The following is a 23,835-nucleotide window of genomic DNA, read 5'->3' as shown; positions in this document are numbered from 1 at the left end:
GTCTAAGAGCATTTATTTGGGTTTACCTGGCTGCAACATAATGCCTGAAAAGAGCAACACAGCTAAACGGAGAGCTAATATCTATAAACAGGAAGCACCCAGTTCTGTGGGGATTTGATAGGGCTTTTTTCCACCCCTCCATCTAAGTCTTTGATCAAAATGTTGAAGAGCACCAGGCCAGAGTCCTGCAACATCCCACTGAAAACGTCCCTCCAGTTCAATGAGGGCCACTGATTAACATTCTTTGAGTATGGTTTTCCAACCGGCTGAGAATCCACACAATGATTCTACCGTCTGGCCCACATTTAACCAGTTTTCTAACCAAAATATCATGGGGACTTTGTCTCTTGAAGTCAAGATAAACTATGCCCACAGCATTCCCACAATCCACTAAGCAAGTAAGGGTGCAATCCTATGCAGGTTTAGACAGAAAAAACACCCTACAACTCCCAGCATGCCCCAGCCAGCATGGGTTTTTAAAAAAGCAATATTGGTCTGGCAGCATTTGTTCTTGACAAATCCATGCTGGCTTATACTAATCAGTGCAATGTTAGGAAGGTGGTTACAAACTGATTCCTTTTTCATCCAGTTTAGCATGTCCACTGGTATCTAAGTCAAACTGACCAGTCTATAATTTGCCAGATCCTCCTTTACCCGCTTTTTGAAGACTTTTTGAAGAACATTTGCCTGTCTCCAGTCCTCACCCATTCTCTGGGATTCCTCAGATGACAGACAGAGGTTCTGAGAGCAGCTCAAAAAGTTCCCTGAGAACCTTCACATAACAAACTCCATGTAACACGTTTTACATGGGAATTTCCCAAATTCGTTTTCTAATCTTCATGCAAAATAGCTCTCCTGAGTTTCTGCAGAACAGGCTGCTATAGCATAAACTGCTACTTTCCTGTTTACGTTTCAGCACGCCCTAGTTTTGGGGAATTGACATCACTTTCCTGCATGCATTCATATACATAGTTGCATAATATAGGTATGGTCATTGTATTGTATTTTTACAAACATAACCACTTCAATTTTATGTGATCATTACAGGTTGGATGCAGACTTGGCCATACTTAGTCATGACTAACTTAAGTTCAGTGGGTCTACTCTAGTCGTGACTAACTTAAACCCTATTGATTTCAGTGGGTCTACTCCAAGAATGACTACGTCTTGATCCAACCTGTCAGTGAGCGGTGTAACGGTGGCAGAAAAGGCAGAAAATGGTATCCCCACAGTAAAAACAGGAAAATTACACCACAAAAGAGATGCAGTAACTTTTCCAATTGATTTTTAGGAGTGTTTTGCTTTGTATTATTTAGTTCAATCCATGCTGCAACATTAACATTTTTCATTTTAAGTATCTCTATAATCTGGAATACTACATAAATCTGTACGTCACCCAGACAACTTTAGTTATGGGGCAGCACAGAAATATTGCAATTAAATAAATATACAGTACAGTCCTATGCAAGTCTATTTGGAATTTAGCCCCACTGTGTCCAATGGGTTAACCTTCAGGTAAATCTGCATAGGACTGCACCCTTAGGTTGTAATCCTAAACACACCAGCTAGGGAATAATCCCAACTGAATGCATCAAGACTGACTCCCAGATACGTGTGTATAGGACTGCAGTCTTAATTGATCAATCAAAACTCATGTTCCTTTCCAAATCTCTCGTCCTATTAACAGGAGCAGGAATCATTCCTTTAATCAATGGGCAATACATAGGGTCAGAAAAACATCTGACTGGCAAAATCTTATTATACATAAACCTACCCTTTTATCTTATAATGAGAGAAAGTACTGTACCATTCCTAAAAATAATAATACCCTTTATGCTCTTCATACTAAAGGAAGATGGACTACTTTTACCAAATGGTGGTTGGGTATTTAATGGTTCAGAATTAAAAGCAGAATTAAAAGGAATAATTCATAACTGCCTCCAGAGGCTCTGCATCCATTGATATCCCCCATTTGGAAGGACAGCTAATGCAATTTGATTATAGGGAGGTGTTAGTTTAGAGCCTTACAATGACCTGGCTTGCAATTAATAATAACCCACAGTTATTTATTTAACCCATGGTTTATTGCCCTATGCAGGGTCTGACTGGCAGACAATCGAACAAACCGTGGCTTCTCAATCTCTGGGTTGTTTATTTACCTCCTCCTTCACCCGCTCCCTCCCTGTATTCCAGATGCCTTCGCACCGGCATGTAGAGCATCTGGTGTTTTTGACCACCCTTGACCTCCACCTATATAGCCTGGCAAAGCAACCCATGAACAACCCACAGTTCTGGGTTCACATGTTAACAACAACCCATGGTTTAAACAACCAAGAGTTCACAACCCAACAACAAACCATTGGTTCTCTTTCTGGGTTGCTCATTGTTAACAAGCTATGGTTTATTAGTGGGGCCACATTCAAACATTACTATAACCCAGAATTCAACAAGATACACCACGGGTTAGTGTAATGTGCGAACTGTGAGTAAATGACTAATCTCACTGATGTTAAATAATATTGCTGCTGCTTCTATGTTTGTATTGTTACAGTTATGGCTGTATTTTAAACCCATTTAGGGCACAATCCTATGCATGTTTAGACAGAAAAAAGTCCTACAACTCCCAAAATGCCTAGGACGTTTTTCTGTCTAAACATACATAGGATTTCACCTTTAATGATATATAATTTTGCATACTAAGCTGCCCCTAGTGTGCTTGCCACAGGAGGACAGAATAAAAAAGTGAATATAAATAAATGTTCCTTTAATCAGGTGACGACCCAGATTGATAAGACATTCACACCATTCCCAATGTTCTACCTTTTTGTTATACTGTACGTAGCACATCCACACAAGAGAGTATAGATCAGGGGTGGGTAACTTGTGGCTGTCCAGCAATTTTGGCCTACAACTCCCATCAGCCCTAGCCAGCATAGCCAATGAGATGATGGGGATTGTAGGCCAAAACATCTAGAGGGTCACAAGTGGCCCACCCCTGGTATAGAGAAACAGGAAACTGGCATTTAGAGTTCCTCCTTCATGGGAAAGGGGCACACATGGGACAGGTTGAATCATGCCTACATCATGGGATGAATTGGATCATTTACCATGACTAAAAAAATACTACTTGTTATGCTCCGCATACGGACAGAAGATAGACTACTTTTACCAAATCATGACTGGATACTGGTTTTGTTCTTAAAACATTTCAGAAATATAATGCTACTAACAATTATTGCTCTTCATGAAACCTCCATGTTCAGGAGCAGGGTGCTAAATGCCAGGGATAAACAAAAGGAGAAGGCTATATCCATCGTATAGTGCCCTGCTTGCGAACTTCCCAGGGCAGGGACTGGCTGCTACTGGAGTCAGAGTTGAGCCAGTTGACAAATAAGCATGGCTAGGCAGCCCACCTCAGATAGCCCATTTTTGGAGCATCATTCAAGGCAACACATAGTCAACTGTTTATGGTTATATTTTTTGCCAAGATGAGCCCAAGACATTTTGCGGCCTGAAGAGAAAGACATGATGGTGCCTCAGACCCCATTCCACATATAGAAGCCAACCAGACCAGCAACTGAATCTTCAACACTGGCAATGAAACAGCATCCTCCAATGTACCTAAGAGCAGCAAAGTAGCTTAGGGGACAGAGGACAGGCCGTATGGCACACAGCTCTTTCCTCTAACACTCCCAGCATCTGTCCCCTAAGGCAACCACCTCACTCTGCCTAACGGTAGAGCCAACCCTGGTTGGTGGTGCTATTTGGATTTACCATCCCAGGCACCAAAGCATCTTTGTCCAGCTCTGAACAAAGACCTGGATGTGGTGGGCCTTGGATTTGACCCATCAAGGAAATGCATTGGTTCTTTCTGTTAAAAACTCTTCTCGCTTATGTGACATTTTCCATTCTAATAGTTTCCTTTTTAAGTTTCAAAGTATTTTGGGAAATAAAGTAGCCTTACAGAGCAATCCTAAGCATGTTTAACCAAAAGTAAATCCCTTTGGTCTCCATGAGCTTACTCCCTAATAAGTGTGCTTAGAAATGTAACCCTAGGACTTGCTCCCCTAGGACCCCTAGGAAATGGGTGGCCATATGACCTCACCAGCAAATTCAGCCATTATATAGAGCACCTCAGTTCCATTCAAAATGCTGCCTCAGAGTTATATTCTTTATCATAAACATTTAACTAGGAAGAAAGTCCCATTTTAAGTTTAGCCATTAAAGAAACAAGCAGGCCTGAGGCTAAGGCCCTCTCTTTGGTGGGAGGATTTTTCCTCTTTCTTTCTATGAGACTTTAAACAAAAGTCTTTAAGCAAAGATCCTGAAAAGATCCTTTAAAAAGATCCAAATGATCTCTTCTATCCATAATTGTTGTCACAGCAAATCAGAACTCGTTAGATAGAAGTGATTTCAACTGGATCGATGTCAATATGTGAATCGCACACAACATTCATTGGCTGAAAATCTTCTCTGACACAATTTGTGTCACACCAGATAATGGATCAGATGTTCAAGCAGGCATTGCTTAGGAGGGAGTTAGTATATGGGTGTATTATTTGTGTTTTAACAGCACAATCCTATACATGTCTACTCAAAAGCAAGTCCCATTGAGTTCAATGGGCCATACTCCCAGGTCAATGTGTATAGGATCACAGCCTAGGACATATCAGCATCTTGTTGACTTATCTTTTTCTATTTAGGAGTTTATGTATTTTATTATATAATTGCAATGTGTAGCATTTGTTAATATTATTCTATTGATATAATATGCCTGGGGGGGGGGGAATCTTATCTAATCACAATACCGTATTCTTAGATACATGCACCCTTGCTTAATCACTCTAAAATAAGTAACTGTATGCTTTTTTAGCTTTGCCCTAGAAATGAATTGTATTTTAATTATTTTATATTATATTATAATAATTATATTATACTGAGCATGACTTGTATCTTAATTATTGGGGGCAGGATGCAAATAAATAATATATTGCTAGCCACTTTGAACACATCTTGGGAAAGTGAAGTAGGTCACAAATTATATTACCAATAAAATAAAGCAATCACCCTGCTTCCAGTTTTCCTCTGGTCTATTTTGCAGCATCAAAACGGCTCACCATATAGCACCACTATCTTCCGTTGATATAAAGTATGGATTTCTTTGAGCAGGATAAGAAGAGGCAATCTTGTCTTAATTCAGTGGGAGAGTAGGGAGGAATGTGAGTTAACGCTTCCATCTATAAACTAGAGTACTCGGATTTTAGCCAAATCCTCTTATCGGCATGTATCTCTTAAGGATTTCAATGGGATTTCCCCCCTCAAATTCAGGCTGCAAAAGTCTACGCGCACTTACTTGAGAGTAAGTCCCACTGAAATCGGTGGGGCTTACTTCGGAGCGCACATAAATCGGATCTGGCTGCACCGCCTCCTTAAGACTGAAGTATGTCCCCCTGAGAAATCAATGGGTTTAGGTATGGACCTGGCTGAAACAGAAGAATAACCCTGCTAGGCGAGGAGTGTATCTGACCGGGGTGCAGTAGCGGGGGGGGGGGGGGGTGGCGGCGGCGGCTGGGGGAGAACCTACATCCCAATTCCAGACACACATTTGCTCGGAAGTCCAGTTCCATTCAGTTCCATGAAGCTGACTTCCAAAGCGGAGCTGTGCTCGGAATGAGAGATCAGAAGGGGCACATTTCGGTTTCTCTTCCAGAGCTCCATCACGAACTTCCCTGGGGCTCGTCCGAGGGTCTCCGGCGCCCGCTCATGCCCTCTTGGAACCGGCCGGAGCCCGCAGCGATTCCGGGGGCTGCGCGCGGCGCCCCTCGCGCTCGGTGGGCGAGCTACTTACGAGGAGCGATCGGGGGCGAAGAAATCCACCGCGAAGCCAAAGTAACTCCCCACAGGGCCGGTGTAAACAGCCGGGCTCTCCGCATCCAGATTGAAGGCGCCGCCCGGCGCCAGCAGGCGGCTCACGAAGAAGAAGAGGAGCAAGGCGAGCCCAGCCATGGTCCGCGGAGGGCGCCCAGCGATGCCCAGCTGACGCCCTGCAGCGGCGCCGCTTCCCACGTCCCGGGCCGCTGCCGCCCCCCGCGCAGCCTGCCGCCCGCAGCCGAGGGCGCGCGTCGGCGGCAGCTCAGAGCCCAGCAGGGCCGGCGGGCGCGGCTGCGGGCGCTCTCCGCGGGCGCTGCGAGAGAGCTCCGCGGCCGGCGCGCTCCGCTCTTCCTTTCTGTTTTGTTCCCTGCTTTCCCTCGGACGGGGATTGGGCCGTGGGCGGAGAGCGCGCCGCCGCCAGCCTCGCGCCGCGGGACCGCCCCCATCGCGGGCTCTCTCCGGGGCGGAGGGAGGAGGCGGGAGCGGGGGGCGGCGCGTCGTCCTGCGGCTGCCCAGCGACGGGGCGGCGCGTGTGCCTGGGCGCCGCCGCGCGGAGAGCCGGCCCGGGCGCCCTCGGGGCTGCTGGCCCTGGTCCGGGGGCGGGCATGCCTCGGCCTTGGCCGCTCGCCGCAGCGGGCTGCGTGGAGGGAGCGTCCAGGACGAGGAGCAGAGGACTGGCTCGTTCTCCCCCCGCCCCGCCGCCTTTAAATGGATATGGAGAGGGTGTTGGGAGGCGGCTGCCGGAAGACCAGCATTCCCCATCCCGGTTCGAGCGTGCGCTGCGTGGCCTCAGTTTCCCCTCTGTAAAATGGGGGCTCTAGTGGTTCCCGGCGGTAGTGGAGCTTTTGAAAAACGCGCCTGTTGAAGCAGCGCCCCCACGTCCAGGCGGGCAGCTCAGTCGCCCCCGCCGCGTCACCGACAGGGCGAGCCAGCGGACCCTGGCGGCGCCTCTCTCGCCCTGGCTGGCACGGTGGGGAGGAGCGGGTCCCGTGGCGCTGTCCGGGGAGAGGGGAAGAGAGGCGCCGCCTCGACGCGCTCACACGCCCTCCCGGACGGAGCGCGCAAAGGGAGCTGCGCCGGCCCCCTCGGCCTGCTCGCTCGCTCGCTCCCTAGGATTTGTCGACTTTTGTGGCCCAACTGCTCAGGCTTAAACGCAGACCTCTGACAGATTCAAGTGTGCATCTTCACGGGGAGTGTGAGTCACGGGAGCAATCTGGCTCTCCCTAAGAGAAGCTTAAATATTTACCAAAGCCAGCCCAACTACATGCATGTCCAAAAATGGTATCAGAATTTAGCAAGTAACTTATTACAACGCCCCCTTTGTCTGTGCTTTTACTTAACTACGTCATTGTCACGTATAATTTGCCACGGATGGTTACCTCAGAGGTGCTTCTTTTATTTATTTATTTATTTATTTATTTGAAGGAGCTTCTTATTTTTTACCCCAGACTGATGGTGAAAAGGGGTTGAATGCCTGAAGCCTCCTCCCACTTTCCATCCTACGGCTGTGACCAAATGCAGATTCTATGGGTAGAATCCAACAAAAAAACCCTACTTAGAGTAAACCCATTAAAACAAATGAGACTTGGGTTAATCATGGCTAACTTAAGTTCCGTTTATTTCAATGGGTCTCCTCTAACTAGGGCGTACTTTGGATTTTATCCCATGGCTTAAATATCAGCCACTTTCCCCCTTCCACCCCCCCCCCCCATGCTTTATTTACCATTTTGCATCACAAAGAGTTCTGGAGAACTCAAAACTTGTACAGTAGTTTGTGACCTTTGATGTGGCCTAACAATAACTGCATTACAGTAGTACAGATTTTAGAAATGTCCTTTGGAGTGAGAGCAGGAGAGGAGAGAGAAAGCAAGGCCGTTCCACCAGCCCTGCTGAAGACTGCTGATTTCCCCATCACCTTCCCTTTTTCGTTGTGTGCCGTGCGTGTCTTTTTAGATTTTAAGGCTGTGGGAAGGGACTGTCTTATTTAACGGATTGTTAGCTGCTTGGGGAGACTTTTGGGCTAAGGAGCAGACAATTAAAAACTTTCAAATAAATAAAAGAAATGCATTTAAGCTAGTACTCCTGGTCACATATCCTGGTTTGGAGGGAGCTCTTAAACCACAGTTGCTTGGTTTGGATGTCACAGCAAGCAGTGGTTTAAGAATCCAGGATGACTTTGCCAAAGCCGAATGCATGAAGGAAGGGACCAAGAGGGAACAGGTGGGCACACACCTCCTTCCAGGTCCAAAAAACCATGGTTTATTGGATCAGGACTGTTATTTCTGAACCGAGCCATAGTGCTGTGGAATGTTCCTGTGTCTCTTTAAATCAGCATCTGGATGCAAGGGAAGGTTGCATTTCAAGGGATCTGCTTCCAGTTTTAACTAGTTTTCCCATGAAACAGTTGTTTAGTACAGTGTTCAGGGTCCCGCTTATTAAAAAGTTAATTGAGCAGAAAGCATACGAGATTTGAGAAAAATGTTGATGGTTAATTTTACTGACTTTATTTACCCATCTTCCTCAAATCCCCACCTTAGTTGTTGTTTTTTTAAAATGGGTTTTCTTCCCTAACGTTCCCCCCACCCGTGTTTTGATCTGTGTCAGAAGAGAAGTAACCAAACTAATTAAGGCAGTTGTTGTGCTGAGTCAGCGTACTGCCTCCCACACGTCTCCAAACATGTTTAGTCATCATGTCAAGGAAACAGAAGTCACAGAGGAAGTCACAGAGTCATTTCGGTATGGGCTTCAGTCACTGCACATTTAAAAAACAACAACCTCTAGCAGTCTAGACATATTCAGGGAGTAGCCATAAATCATTCTGTGGGATATGTATGTCTCCTCCACCCCCACCCCACCACCAAACTAAAATTTTAAAATTTCCAGAGAGGGCTACAGTTAAGCCAGGTAAGTTTTCTGCTAGCGTAATAACAAAGAAGAACGATCCTAGGCCAATAGGATCACAGTTTTTCTTCCCTTGCAAAACAGATGAATTCTAGACATCCGTTCTGCTATTTGGAACGAGTAACTAAATCTGACAGATCAGTGGCTGACAAAGGATTATGAATACTAATTTTAGTCTGAATAGGCAAGAATGACTTGTGGTTAAGTGCTGTTCTTGCAAGCAAAATTCTTAGATCGCTTGAGAGCGGTAGAAAAATGCACTTCTGATTCTGCTTGCTCTGTTGAGTATGGCTGCAAAAAATGAATGGGCAAAGGCTCTAGGATGAGGTTCCAGACAGTAAACAAAATGTGCTGAGATGTTTATGTTTGCTCTCCTCTTCAGTGTTAGGCTCAGCTGCCCAACTGAAAGTGGCAATTAAGATCAAACTCCCATTTATGTTGTCATAACAATAAAAAAGGAACAACTCCCAGAGAGGTAGTTGTCTGTTGTAGCAAAAAAACAGAGGCTGCAGTCCTATACCCACTTACCTGAGAGTAGACACCACTAAACTCAATGGGACTTACTTCTGAGTAGACATGCATAAGGTTGTGATGAAAGAGTCTCCTATCTTCAAAATCCCAGAGCTGTAGCTCAACCCTCTTCAGGCCAGAGCCTCCGTGGGCGGGATTAGACTGCACACCAGAGGTTCCTCATCCCTGCTATAGGGGTTACATTCAATATCACATTTTGCTAGCACAGCCTCCCCCAACCTGGTGCCCCATGCTGTCTGGGGATGGTGGGAATTGTAGTCCAACACATCAGGAGGGCATCTGGTTTGGGAAGGCCACGCTAGTGCAATGAGACCTTCCCTTCCTCTCCTCCCCCTTGAAATCTGTTTCAGGGGGTCCCGCAATTCTCCAGAGCAAATTTTGGAGGGAGGGAGGGTAGACTACAGGAGGGGAGAGGGAATCCTGTCCAGTAGTGGACGGATACAGATACAACCCAATTACCGCAATTTAAATTGAACTGGAATTCATATTTATCTGGTTTGTAAGAAGAAAGTGGAATTAGAGGATAAATAGACACGAAGGTGCTATTTAGGGAGGGCAGCTCCTTTCTCTCTTTCTCTCTCTCTCTCTCCCCCCCCCCAACCCCCTATTTCAGACCATATATGAATATTTATCAGGAGCACCATTTTGTTCATCTCACTGATTCTACACTCTGAGTGGTTATTGGAATGAAAATAAAGGAATTATACTGGTCTATGTAATAGATATGTATACCAAAGTAAAAACTGAGTGTGGGTGACTTTGACCTGTGTTGATGACATCATTATTATGTGGCATTAAAAATATAAATGCTCTTAAAATACACTTTTCTTTTCTTTTTTGCAATTTAAACGTTAAATCTATCCAAGAGTGGACTTTTGTCAGCCAGCTTCAGTATTCTCTTCTCCCAGTACTGAAATCCTCCTCTCCCCCCCCCCCAAATCTTAAATGGTGGTGACTTATTAGAATACATGTTATATCCTTCAGTACTGTTGCAGGCAAACAATGAGGAAATGAAGCTGATGTGATTGTGACCAAGTCTGGCTGCCTATTCACTACCAGGCAAGGTTTCAGGTATTAGTACTAGTGTACAAAGCCCTAAACAACTTGGGACCAGGATACCCGAGAGAGGAATCCTTCTTTACCAACCTGCCTGGTCACTGAGGTCATCAGACAGCATGTTCCTGGTGGTTCCACATTGACCCATGGCCAGGTTTGAGTCCACCAGGAAAAGAGCCTTCAGTGTGGTGGCCCCCCTCCTGTGGAATTCCCTGCCTTTAGAGGTCAGGCAGATGCCAACATTGTGGTCCTTCCAGTGCCTCCCTAAGACGTTATTTCTAGAGGCCATCCTTGCGTGGCCAGCCACAGTTTATTAAATTTTACCTTACTAGGATTTGCCTTTTTAAAAAACGTTTTAACTCTTTTAACCTGGTGTTTTATTCTTTTACCTTGTTGTTCACTGCTCTGAAATCTTCTGATGTGGAGTGCTATATAAATAAATAATATATATTTAAATAGATAATCTTGTCTAAGCTGGAAGGTTCAGTACAGGTTTTGAGAGAGAGAGAGAGAAATGTGCTTTTATACCTTCACTTTCCATATACACTAAAAAAAATGGTATGAATACATACTTAATAATCACCCCATATTTTCCCCTTACTGCTTGCTATCTGTTTAAGTTGAACACAGTGACGACATGATTTTTTTTTTTTAAAGATCTGTTGCATCCTCAGCATGGTTTATGACATTTCCTGTGGCATTGGTTGCTGTTATTCCGATTTGAAGAATGGAGGCATATGGTGTGAGATGCCATTTCTGGTTTCAGCAGGGGAAATGGGGGGGACAAAAAGATTTCATTGAATGGTAGCAAGATTGACAGCCTGGGTTCAATGCCTGCTTTTAAACAAATCCATTTTAAACCCAAATATACTCTTCAAAAACCAGGTGTGTGGATTACTTCTTGGGACAGCCCTTGGGGGCCAGATGACATCAGGGCAGGTTCAACGTACATGAAGTCCCACCCTTCCCCCAAATCCCTTCACCCTGACATCATTGGACTCGTTTGTCCATGCAGAGAGGCCTGGAGTACTCAGTCCATGCCTCTCTCTGCAAGACAAGGGGCAGAAAATCCCTGCTCTTATGTAAGAGTGGGGCCCGGGCTTTCCCGGTCAGCACCAGAGAAAGGCAGCCTTTCTATAATGTTGAGCATTGGGTGAGTCCTGGGAGAAAATCTAGCAGGCTGGATGGGGAACCACTATGGGGCAGATCCACCCCATGGGCCAGACATTTCCTATCCCTACTTCAAAGAAAGCATAACTTATCTGAGACCTCCTTGACACAAAAGAGGCACTTCTTCATAACCACCCACATTTGCCCTCCCTCTAAAGCTCCAACCTAAAAGTTGACTGAGGGCAGGTCTGAAAAAAGCAACAATGCTTCTCAAGTCATATAAAGCATATCATCAAAGTGTTATGGCCTAGCAGGCACTCTTAGGCAACTGTTTTTAAGGACCAGCAAACCAGTAGGTCAGACAAATGTACGAGCGGCATGGGAAATTATGGCAAGGGGTGAAGGCTGCACAGGTTTGACATGGGCCTCGCTCTCTGGCCTTATGACTGAGGCAAGACCATTTGGAGTAAGGACATGTCTTGACAAGAACGTTTACTTGGATTTTCTCCTTTACACTTGAAATTTTTTGTTTGTATTGTAAAATTGCTTTGGGAGCTGTTATTGCTGGCAGGCCATTTATAAACATTGTCATTAAATAAAAATAAATACATCATGCCAAAGCTCGAGTTCCTTACGCGACTGCCTTGAGGTTAGCATAGAGGTTAGCACTGAGGTTGAACAGATGAGAGAGAACACCTTGCTCAGACTAAGTATGAATTTGGAGTGCCATTTAAAGCAGGGATGCAGAACCTTGGGGCCAAATCTGGCCCTCCTGGGGTTCCCCAGGTGGTTCCACCCCCTTTCGCTTAACCACCTATCATATGGCGGCTTCCTGGCTTCTGTAAATTTTTCCCCTATTCTAAATGGTTGAGACGCCTCTCCTAAAGCTTAGTTTTTGGCAGTAAGAGCTATCAGTGACAATAAGTAATAATAGGCTGGCATTTTTGGCCCAGCCCCCTTTTGCCTTCAGCCCCACCCACCACAAGAATGAGGCCCCCAAGAGGTTCTCCAAAATGGAATTTGGCTCTCTCGGCCTGAAAGAGGCTCTGCACCTCTGGCGTAAAGGGAAGGTACGAAAATGGACGTTTATTTTATATGAGGAGATTGTTCAGGCTCCATATTCTTATATGATGTCAGCTTGTGGTGGGGTTCAGACTGCGACAGCAGTTTAAAACCACTCCTTTTCCTCAGGAAGCTTGTTAATGGGAAGGAAGAGATTCTGAATGGTTGGCAAGTCCTGAGTCATGCCAAGATAGGCTTCAGGGTTAATCAAACAGAAAGGGGTCTTTGAAACAGGGGATTACAGTAAGAACCTAAACTGTAAGGCTGTTACTTGGAAGACATCACGGTTCTTGGTCAGTCATAGTTCCTTTTCAAAGCCAGCAATCTGATTCATGCATGGCTGTAGACCAGGGGTCAGAGGGTTTCCTAGCCATTTGTTCTTAGATGCCCTAACTGAGCTATCACCAATCTGGTGTCCTCTGGATGTTTTTGGACTACAACTCCCATAATCCCTGATCGCGGGCCATGGTGGCTGTGGCTGATGGAAGTTGTAGTCCCAAACATCTGGAGGGTGCCCGGTTGGGGAAGACTGCGCTAAGTGATGCAGCTTATATTTATAGCTATTTATTTCTTTGTTACAGTTGTAACGAGGGCTGTCTCAAGAAAGGGCCCCTGTTCGCATGATTGCAAGCAATATCGGGATGAACAGGGTCCTGCTCACCTCGATACTCTGAATGCTGCCACCATGGCCTTCCCCAGGCCCCAGTAAGGGCAAGGGAAGGAAGTGGGCAGTGGGGGTTGGAGTTTCCGAGGCTCTGGCAAAGCATTTTCTCTTGTTGATAATGGGACTGGTAGTCCCAGTAACAGGGTCCTTGGCAGGGAAAGGAGTCCCATCACTGGTGGGAGAAAGTGCTCCACCAGAGCTCTGGGACTGACTAAACCCTGCCACTTCTGCCCCTGGCAGAAGCACAGGAAGGGGCAGTGGAGGTGGCCACGCTGTGGGTGCCCTCAAGCGCTTTGCAAGGAGCTCAAATTGGGCACTCACAAAAACTCGATCCATTTCAGGTTTAACACTGGGGTGCTTATGCACCCCACAGTTGTAACTGGCCTTCCTTCCAAGAAAGTGGTGAGTCTCAGACAGTCTTAGGGCGCCATCATATACACGTTTAGACAGAAAGAGACCTACAACTCCCAGCATTCCCCAGCCAGCATGGCTGGCTGGGGAATGCTGGGAATTGTAGGACTTTTTCCCTGTCTTAACAAGCATAGGATTGTGCCCTTAATTACTGAAGGGCTGCCACTATTTGCAGTGGCTGCGTGGGTAGCGTCTTTGTCAATGCACTGGTTCCTCAGCATCTCCCTAGGGCTGCGAAGTGTCTGAACTGGACTTATGAGTTAGAGATCTCCTGTGCTTATAGCTCTAGCTGTTCTAGGCATGGCAACAACGCACTCAAGAATTAGCAAACACAGCCACTTGATTAGTTACTTTCAGCATCCACGAGGGATAGGGGTGGAATCACAAATCTGGTTGAATCCATAAAACAAAGGCAATTGTATTATTTGTGTACACCAAATAAAGCAGAGGTAGGCAACAGGGGTGGTTTGGATTACAACTCCCATAAGCCCCAGCCACTATGGCCCAATGATCAGGCATTATGGGGGCTGTAGTTCAACCCCTCAGGAAGGCACCAGGTTGCCTACCCTGAAACAAAGTCTTCAGAGTCATCCCATGTTGTAAGTTACTAGAACTCCAATCACTGCCTGGCCATCCATGTGATAATGGTCTGTACTAGGAAAACCAGATATAGCCCAAGAAGGCTTAAAGATAGAACTTGTCAAGGCAGAAAGGTCAGCTTTGATTCCTGTTTGCTCATTCCATTGATAAGAAACAATATCTCACTCTTCCTCCTTGCCGTTCCTCCTTATTTCTTTTAATTCTGATAAGAATAAATGATTCACCCATACTTCATGACCAGCCGGGCTGGGAACAGTCAGACTCACGTACAATTCCATTGGCTTCTAAAATGGAAGAGTGACTCTGCTCAGTGAGGTTAGAATTGTATCATCAAAACTCGTGCTCCTTAAAACACACTTCTTCATGCCCCCACCCCTCCCCGAACAGTCCTGTAGAAAAACACATAGTCTATACAGAGGCATTTCCCTTCACTTGTCTAAAAAGCAGCAACAAAACACTATCAGTTAACACCTAGCATCCCAAAGGGGGAAACATTGGTGGATGTTTGAGATCTTTGCTGTATTGAGAGCTCTCGGTTGCTTACAGAAAACTACCAGCCTACAGAAGGCTTGTATATTCGTGTTTTTATTGAATCTGGATTAAAATGTGGCATACGCCATCTGCTATTTTTAGTTTTCCTTGTAAAAATGGTAACACAGAATGTGATGAATGTGACAAGCGGGGATGCCATGAAGTTTTGAGCCAAAATGCATATTTTTACAATGAGTAGGAGATGTCTTATGGGCCAGTTTTCCTAGTTTACACTGAAATAGCTTTCTTTTTTGTGTGTGCAATTATGATAACTAGGTGTCATGGCTAACTGTGGCCGATATTTGCTCTTTGCACCATTAATACCAGTTTAGCAACAGCATACTTGAAATGAATAGATTTTGCAAAGTGTAGTCCAGAGGTAGGCAACCTAGTCCCCTCCCAACGTTTTGGAATACAATTTCCAAAAGCCCCAGCCAGCATGGTCAATGGTCAGGGATTATGTGGTCCAAAACAACTGGAAGAAATCAGGTTGCCTACCCCTGCCATAGCCTGTTACATTCATAGTAGTATGAATGTACATATAATCTGTTACACCTTAGGCAGCAATAATATAAAATACTTCTCTTTTTCAAAAGCAGTGGAATGTAGTGGGAGAAGATGAGGTGAAGTACATTTAATTCTTATCCCAGGGTTGTAAATAGCCACTTATCTAGTCACCAGAGGTAAGCAAAAAAAAAAGGAAAGAAATCCTCTAGCTGACCAGGCAGAGCAACTTAACCCCCCCCCCATTTACAATCACAAATGACTTGTTGTTGTTTATTCATTCAGTTGCTTCCAACTCTTTGTGACTTCATGGACCAGCTCACGCCAGAGCCTCCTGTCGGCTGTCGCCACCCCCAGCTCCCCCAAGGTCGAGTCCATCACCTCCAGAATATCATCCATCCATCTTGCCCTTGGTCGGCCCCTCTTCCTTTTGCCTTCCACTTTCCCTAGCATCAGCATCTTCTCCAGGGTATCCTGTCTTCTCATTATGTGGCCAGAGTACTTCAGTTTTGCCTTTAAGATCATTCCCTCAAGTGAGCAGTCTGGCTTGATTTCCTGGAGTATGGACTGGTTTGATCTTCTTGCAGTCCAAGGCACTCTCAGAATTTTCCTCCAGCACCACAGTTCAAAAGCATCTATCTTCCTTCGCTCAGCCTTCCTGATGGTCCAGCTCTCACAGCCATAGGTTACTACAGGGAATACCATTGCTTTCACTATGCAGACCTTTGTTGTCAGTGTGATGTCTCTGCTCTTAACTATTTTATCAAGATTTCTCATTGCTGTCCTCCCAAGAAGTAAACGTCTTCTGATTTCCTGGCTGCAGTCAGCATCTACAGTAATCTTTGCACCTAGAAAGACAAAGTCTGTCACTGCCTCCACGTTTTCTCCCTCTATTTGCCAGTTATCAATCAAGCTGGTTGCCATAATCTTGGTTTTTTTGAGGTTTAACTGCAACCCAGCTTTTGCACTTTCTTCTTTCACCTGCGTCATGAGGTTCCTCAGCTCCTCCTCACTTTCAGCCATCAAAGTGGTATCATCTACATATTGGAGATTGTTAATGTTTCTTCCAGCGATTTTAACTCCAGCCTTGGCTTCATCAAGCCCAGCACGTCTCATGATGTGTTCTGCATACAGGTTGAATAGGTAGGGTGAGAGTATACAACCCTGCCGTACTCCTTTCCCAATCTTAAACCAGTCCGTTGTTCCGTGGTCTGTTCTTACCGTTGCTACTTGGCCGTTATACAGATTCCTCAGGAGGCAGACAAGATGACTTGGTATCCCCATCCCACCAAGAACTTGCCACAATTTGTTATGATCCACACAGTCAAAGGCTTTAGAATAGTCAATAAAACAGAAAGAGATGTTTTTCTGAAACTCCCTGGCTTTCTCCATTATCCAGCAGATATTGGCAATTTGGTCTCTAGTTCCTCTGCCTTTTCGAAACCCAGCTTGTACATCTGGCAATTCTCGTTCCATGAATTGCTGGAGTCTACCTTGCAAGATCTTGAGCATTACCTTACTGGCATGTGAAATAAGTGCCACTGTTCGACAGTTTGAACATTCTTTGGTGCTTCCCTTTTTTGGTATGGGGATATAAGTTGATTTTTTCCAATCTGTTGGCCATTCTTGTGTTTTCCAAATTTGCTGGCATATGGCATGCATCACCTTGACAGCATCATCTTGCAAGATTTTAAACAGTTCAGCTGGGATACCATAATCTCCTGCTGCCTTGTTATTAGCAATGCTTCTTAAGGCCCTTTCAACCTCACTCTTCAGGATGTCTGGCTCTAGCTCACTGACCACACCATCAAATCTATCCCTGATATTATTATCCTTCCTATACAGATCTTCCGTATATTCTTGCCACCTTTTCTTGATCTCTTCTGCTTCTGTTAGGTCCTTGCCATCTTTGTTTTTGATCATACCCGTTTTTGCCTGGAATTGACCTCCGATGTTTCTAATTTTCTGGAAGAGGTCTCTTGTCCTTCCTATTCTGTTATCTTCTTCCGCTTCCGCGCATTGCTTGTTTAAAAATATTTCCTTATCTCTTCTGGCTAACCTCTGGAATTTTGCATTTAATTGGGCATATCTCCCCCGATCACTGTTGCCTTTTGCTTTCCTTCTTTGTTGGGCTGCTTCCAGTGTCTCAGCAGACAGCCATCTTGCCTTCTTGGTTTTCTTTTTCTTTGGGACGTTTTTTGTTGCCGCCTCCTGAACAATGTTGCGAACTTCTGTCCATAGTTCTTCCAGGACCCTATCTACTAAATCCAGTCCCTTAAATCTATTCTTCACCTCCACTGCATATTCATGAGGAATATTCGTGAGCTCATATCTGACTGATCTGTGGGTCTTCCCTATTCTCTTTAGTCCGATTCTAAATTGTGCAATAAGAAGTTGGTGATCTGAACTACAATCAGCTCCAGGTCTTGTTTTTACCAACTGCATAGATGTCCGCCACCTTTGGCTACAAAGGATGTAGTCAATCTGATTTCGGTGTCGACCGTCTGGTGAAGTCCATGTATAAAGTCGTCTCTTAGGTTGTTGGAAGAGAGTGTTTGTTATGCACAGTGAGTTGTCTTGGCAAAATTCTATCAGCCTATGTCCTGCTTCATTTTGTTCTCCCAGACCATGCTTGCCTGTAATTCCAGGTGTCGTTTGACTACCCTCCTTAGCATTCCAGTCTCCTGTAATGAAAATAACATCTTTTTTTGGCGTACTATCCAGTAGGTGCTGCAGATCCTCATAGAACTGATCTACTTCTGCTTCTTCAGCATCTGTGGTTGGGGCGTATACTTGGATCACTGTGATGTTAAATGGCTTGCCCTGAATTCGAATTGAGATCATTCTGTCATTTTTTGGATTGTATCCAAGCACTGCTTTAGCCACTTTATTATTAATTATGAAGGCTACTCCATTTCTTCTGTGGTCCTCTTGTCCACAGTAGTAGATCTGGTGGTCATTTGATGTGAAGTGGCCCATTCCAGTCCATTTCAGTTCACTGACACCCAAAATGTCTATATTTAATCTTGACATCTCCCCAATAACCACATCCAATTTGCCCTGGCTCATAGATCGTACATTCCAGGTTCCTATGGTGTGTTGATCTTTAGAACATCGGATTCGTCGTTCATCACCAGCACCATCGGCTGCTAGCCGTCCTTCTGGCTTTGAGCTAGCTGCGTCATCACATCTGGGGCTAGTTGAACTTATCCTCTGTTCCTCCCCAGTAGTATTTTGACCATCTTCCGACCTGGGAGTCCCATCTTCCGATGGTATACCGACATATCTCTGGTTGTACTGATCCATGTAGTTTTCATGGCAAGAATACTGGGGTGGGTTGCTGTTTCCTTCCCCAGGGATCGTATTTAGTCTGACCTCTCTGCCATGACCTTCCCGTCTTGGGTGTCCCTTCACGGTTTAGCTCATGACATCATTGAGGTGCTCAAGCTCCAGCACCACGACAAGGTAATGATCTCCTTTACTGAAGCACAAATGACTAGCATAGGCATATTTAAGCAGTCAGGCTGGTGGAAGGTTTGTGTGCACTAGTAGCTTCTGTGAACTTGTTTGCAAGGCTGGTGTATCCCATTTCATAAGCCTTTCTCCCTTCCCTCTTCTCTTGAATTTCCAGGTTGGCCAGTAGGACAGAGCGAGAAGATGGGTCACATGGGGAGGATCATGTGTAGTTCAGCTGCCATTGGGCGGGTCCAGGGGTACTGAAGGCAATGAATGGAAGAAATCTTTGGTTTGGGTCATAAACAGCTTGACTCTGTGGTGATTTGAATACATCTTTCAGATTTATTGCACTTGTGAATAGCCTCAGGTCATCTCTGGTTACAACCCCCTCTTCCACTGGGGCAATGAAAGAACCTCAGATTCAACTGGATGAATCACATTCAAGAAGATGTGATGGCTGCATCTAGAACCCCAATGTATGTATGGCGCTCCTCTTGCTAGCTATAGCAAGCAGAGCTCCACAATCATATGCAATGCTTTCCCCTCCCATGACCAATGGGGTAGCCCCAGTCCCACTTGCATACACTTGGCTGTATCTTTGGTAGGGACGCATTTGTCCATCAGCCCTTAGAAACGCAATTGCAGCTGGACAATAAAGAGTAATGTAGGCTATAAAGGAAAAAATGGCTTAGCAAGGTCAGTGTTCTGTTACCTTTTAGTTATTGTTAGAAAAAAATGAGAATACTCCTGTGAAACACATTTAGATATAGGAAGTTTTCCATTGGCAGACACCTCTTAACAAGCAATGATTGGGCAGGGGGAAGGAAGAAGGGTGCTGTACAGTGTAATCCTATGTGTGTTTACTTAGAGGTAAGTCGTCCTGTATTTAGGGGTGTGTATTCTCAGGAAAGTGTGTTTAGGATTGCAGCCTGACAGCACAATCCTATAGCTGCCTACACAGAACTAACTGTCGAATTCAACGGGACGTACATGCGAGTACAGGATTGCCGCCTCAGTCATGTTTGTTTCTTTTGGCCCATGACATTTCTTTGGAATAGTACCTACTATATTTGATGTAAATTTATAGAAATATGTTTTGGCTATTACACACGTTCCAATCTGCTGAAGTTTCAAGTGCATGCCAACATACCATTCTGGAAGTTGTGGAGGTCGTTTGGGTATGTTTAAAAACAGAGCTCCTTGCTCTGTTCCTAGCTCTTAAGGAAGCTGCTCAAGTTTTCAGCAGAAAGGAGTTTGAATGGGGAAAAAATCACCTGTGGAGAGCCCCCTTGTGGATGGTGCTTTGTGATATCACAAACCCACCTCCGATCAATTCCCGAGCAGCTATGCAATTCTTTTTTTTAAAAATGTGCACTTTTTAAAAGTGAAGGATTAACATATCAAAGAATAGGCTGAGATATGATGCTTTAACAAATCAATTATCATTTACAACAACAACAAAGGCAATCTTCTTGAAATATGATGGGTGTTTAGTATGAACTGGTGTTTAGTATGTCTGGCATGCACATTTCAAAGCTGGAAGAAATCCTCTTTTTGTGTTTTTTATATTATATGTGTCTTTCCCCTTTGATGTTTAACCGCTAGTGCTGTTTTCCCAAGCAGATCTAAAACTTTGTCACCCCTCTGATTTACAGTGTTGTTTTCCTTCAGCTTAGTGCTGTAATATTTGTAGCAGATCTGTTATAATAACAATATCTTAAGCAGGATTAGCTTGCTTATCACATTGCTTTCCAGGAATATAATGTTACATCAGGATATAACTCACAGACTTTACAATAACTTATTCATTCGCCACAAGATTAAACCCATGTTCTTACCCAGAGCCACTTAGAGAAATTTTGTGATTCAGCAACAAGGTAACTGTTCCAATGGTTTGGGGCTTAAAAAAATACTGATTATATATTGTGAGTTTATATCTCGAAAGCTATGCTTTAAGGGTTTGACCCTTAAAGGCAGCCTACAATTTTTTATAATCATTGCTGACATACGCAGATAGGACAGGGAAAGATGCTTGTCTGAAATGCTAGATAGCTGCTTCTAGTTAGTGCAGAACAGGGATAAGGAATGTGGGGCTCTCCCAACATTGTTGGACTGCAGCAACCAGGGAACCAGCGAGAGGAAAAAGATACTACAACTCCCATCATCCCACACCATTAGCTATGCTGGCTAGGACTGATGGGAGTTGCAGTCCCACAACCTCTGGTGGGCCATAGGTTCCCCATCCCCAGTGTAGACTATACTGAGCTCAATGGACCCAATGCTCTCACTTTCTGAATTCCGAAACACCAATTCTACTGCCAAATAAGTACTACCATTTCACTCAAGGCATCTGAGAATGATAAAGCCATCATTCTTAAGCCCACAAATGGCCAGGATTGCAGGAACCAAAAAAGTATTTTTAAAAAAATGCTTGGATTTTAGGACATACATAAGTAGCTGAGAGTACATCATCATTCACTACATTTCATGAATCCACATGGTGTAAACTGAAATTTTCATAATGTTTAGAAATTTCTCATCAAGGGTTTACAAAGCCTTTTCATTTGTATGTCTTTTGTGTGCCAATTAAGCAGCGAGGACCTATAGTAGTAACAGTGCAGCTGTCCAGGATCAGAGGAAATTATTGCAAATGACACTTCCTTTGAGAATCTGCTCTATGTACAGAAGTGCAAAGAGGTGCTTGAGGTCTCATTCCACAGTGCAAACTGATTTTGAACCCCCCCATTTCCCAAAGATTTGCCAAGTTACATGGTAGTAGTAGAGGGAAGTGTGCTGTTTTGAGAAACAAAAGTTTATACCTTCCAAGTATAAGCCAGTGTGGTGTTGTGGCGAGAGTGTTGGACTGGGAGTCAGAAGATCCGGGTTCTAGTCCCCACTCAGCCACGGAAGTTCACTGGGTGACTTTGGGCCAGTCACAGACTCTCAGCCCAACCTACCTCATAGGGTTGTTGTTGTGAGGACAAAATGGAGAGGATTATGTACGCTGCCTTGGGCTCCTTAAAGAGGAAAAAAGGCAGGATATAAATGTAATAAATAAATAAATAAAAAAGTTTCACAGATCCTTCAATCCAGGCCCTCCTCTGTACATGGGATCTCACTGCCTCCTTCCATAAACAGAATTATATATTCTCACAGGGTAATTTCCCCTTCAATGGGAAAGCCGCTGTGCAATGGGAAAGCAGCCCTGTCAGTTCCTCCCACTCTGGATAGCAAAATAACTTGACTGCTAAGAGGAGGAGGAAATCTAAAGGCCTGTGAGCATTCAAAACCGGTGCTTTGTTAATAGTTCACAACATTCACTGCAGCAGCGACATCCGTAGGATAAAACAACAAGCTTACATTTCTTAGATTCCAGCACAGTGACCAACAGCTAATAATTAAACTGAAGAAAAAATTACAGACCACAGCATGGGTAAGCTGGCAATTAAAGCAAAACCAACAGGACAATAGCAGTTGTGATCCGTCTCTTATTTTTTCTTTTTCCCTAAACAGGAACTGTTATGGGGGGGGGGGAATCCTTGGAAACTTAGGGAAAAAACAGCAAGAGCTCCTTGGCATATCTTGTTGAAATTGACATGGATGGTTCCTTTTTGTTGTTGCTGTGAATACAGCACAGAGCTTGAGCTAATTCAGGGCTTTGGCGGCTCAGCTAAAAATGAATCAGGGTTTGATCAGAAGACTTGCGCCATGCCCTACTTGACACCTTGGGGCTGGTGTATACACTATGGCATTGAGGTGAAGGCTGCTCTGAAAGTGCTCCAAGTGATGGCTGTGTTAACACAGTGTGAGCTGTTCAGGTGCATCACAACTGCTTTTCATGGTTGCTTGTGGTGGTGTGGCAAAAGCCACACAATCCATGCAGGGAGCTCAACTTGCAGCAACAGACACCATTACACGGCTTGATTTAAAGCAAGCTCTATGTGCAGATCTTAGGCATGGAGCACCTTCAGCTTTATCTTTGTGGGAAAACACATTACCTTGAAAGAGCTGTGCCATCTTACACTAACAGCATCATTGTGGCACATGCTTTCACAGGTAATGTCAGAGTATTTCAGATGTGTAAACAAAAAAGACTGAGAAGATAGCATTGTCATTTCACTGAACCCAATACTATTTAGTGGTACCGTTAAGGGCTCATAAATGTGCACATCAACTAATTTCATGTATACCTTCATCACCAATCAGCAATGTCCAACTGTGAAATGGAAAACAAAGGAAGAGCTGCTGCATCAGAGAATGATTGGATACAACCTGACATGGAAAAATGGAATATAACAGAAGCTCAGGGGAATACTTCAGCAGGTTTTTCAATAAAGATTACAGCTGGTTCTCACTACAAAAATGTAGCCTCCCATTTGTTTATGTAGTATATCTGTTTTGTTAGTGCTACAGTAGCTAGACCATATCCATTACTTGGGGGTACCAACAGGGTTTTAAGTTGTGCACTGTATTCTCATCAAGCATTCCTATTAAAGTGCATTTTCATTGTATTCTGTGTAACTATCATTTCCTAGCTTTATTCTTCAGTGTGTTCTCAGTTTATAATGCATATTACTGCTACTATTGTAATTCATTATGTTGTACATCCAATGAGGATTGTGTCAGTGTCTGCTACCAAACACGTAGGCCCCAAACAACAGATCATTATCCAGGAAAGCCACTTGGAAAACACTTGCTGACATTTGTGAATGTGCACTCCTGCCCACATCAACAAGTCGAATGGAGCCATATATCCACATCCACCCTAAATATGGATGATTCCTTCGCTCCACTTACATGCATATGCAAATTCACATACCAATATGCTTTTTAGTGGATCTGTGTGTATCTTTCACTTTAAAAGGATGCTACAGGATCCAGTGTGGTAGTCAAGATCTTCAGATCTGCCCTTTTTACTGGCCATCAAGGGCAGGTTTGCTTGTATGAGTGACTATGAGTGACTATGTGACTATGAGTGACTATGCCCTTATAAAGTTCTCATGGGCAAACTGCTGGATACTGAGAACTGTTTCTACGGTGCCACAGCGCTGTTTGCTGCTATCATCAAGGATAGCTACTCTCTGAAGAACTGCCATTATTATATATTTGATCATAGGCTAAAATCTTCTACTAATAAA

The 23,835-nt window shown here is 44.4% G+C and overlaps 1 protein-coding gene across 1 annotated transcript in view; it reads right to left on the bottom strand.

Annotated features, from left to right (window-relative positions):
• The window catches only part of ITGAV (integrin subunit alpha V), an 86,145-nt gene extending 79,734 nt beyond the window's left edge, over positions 1-6,411 (bottom strand). Inside the window, exon 1 of the mRNA XM_084815592.1 lies at positions 5,849-6,411. Within this exon, the coding sequence (XP_084671718.1) occupies positions 5,849-6,006 (158 nt within the window). The 5' untranslated portion in view covers positions 6,007-6,411. The remainder of the gene's footprint in view (positions 1-5,848) is intronic.
• Between the last annotated feature and the right edge of the window lie 17,424 nt (positions 6,412-23,835).

Source organism: Heloderma suspectum, chromosome 1 (genome assembly GCF_057233095.1).
Source record: "Heloderma suspectum isolate Gila_16-S chromosome 1, 16-S_ref, whole genome shotgun sequence".
NCBI lineage: Eukaryota > Metazoa > Chordata > Lepidosauria > Squamata > Helodermatidae > Heloderma > Heloderma suspectum.
Note: the sequence above shows the minus strand (reverse complement) of the source record. Positions and strands in the feature narration are given on the sequence as shown.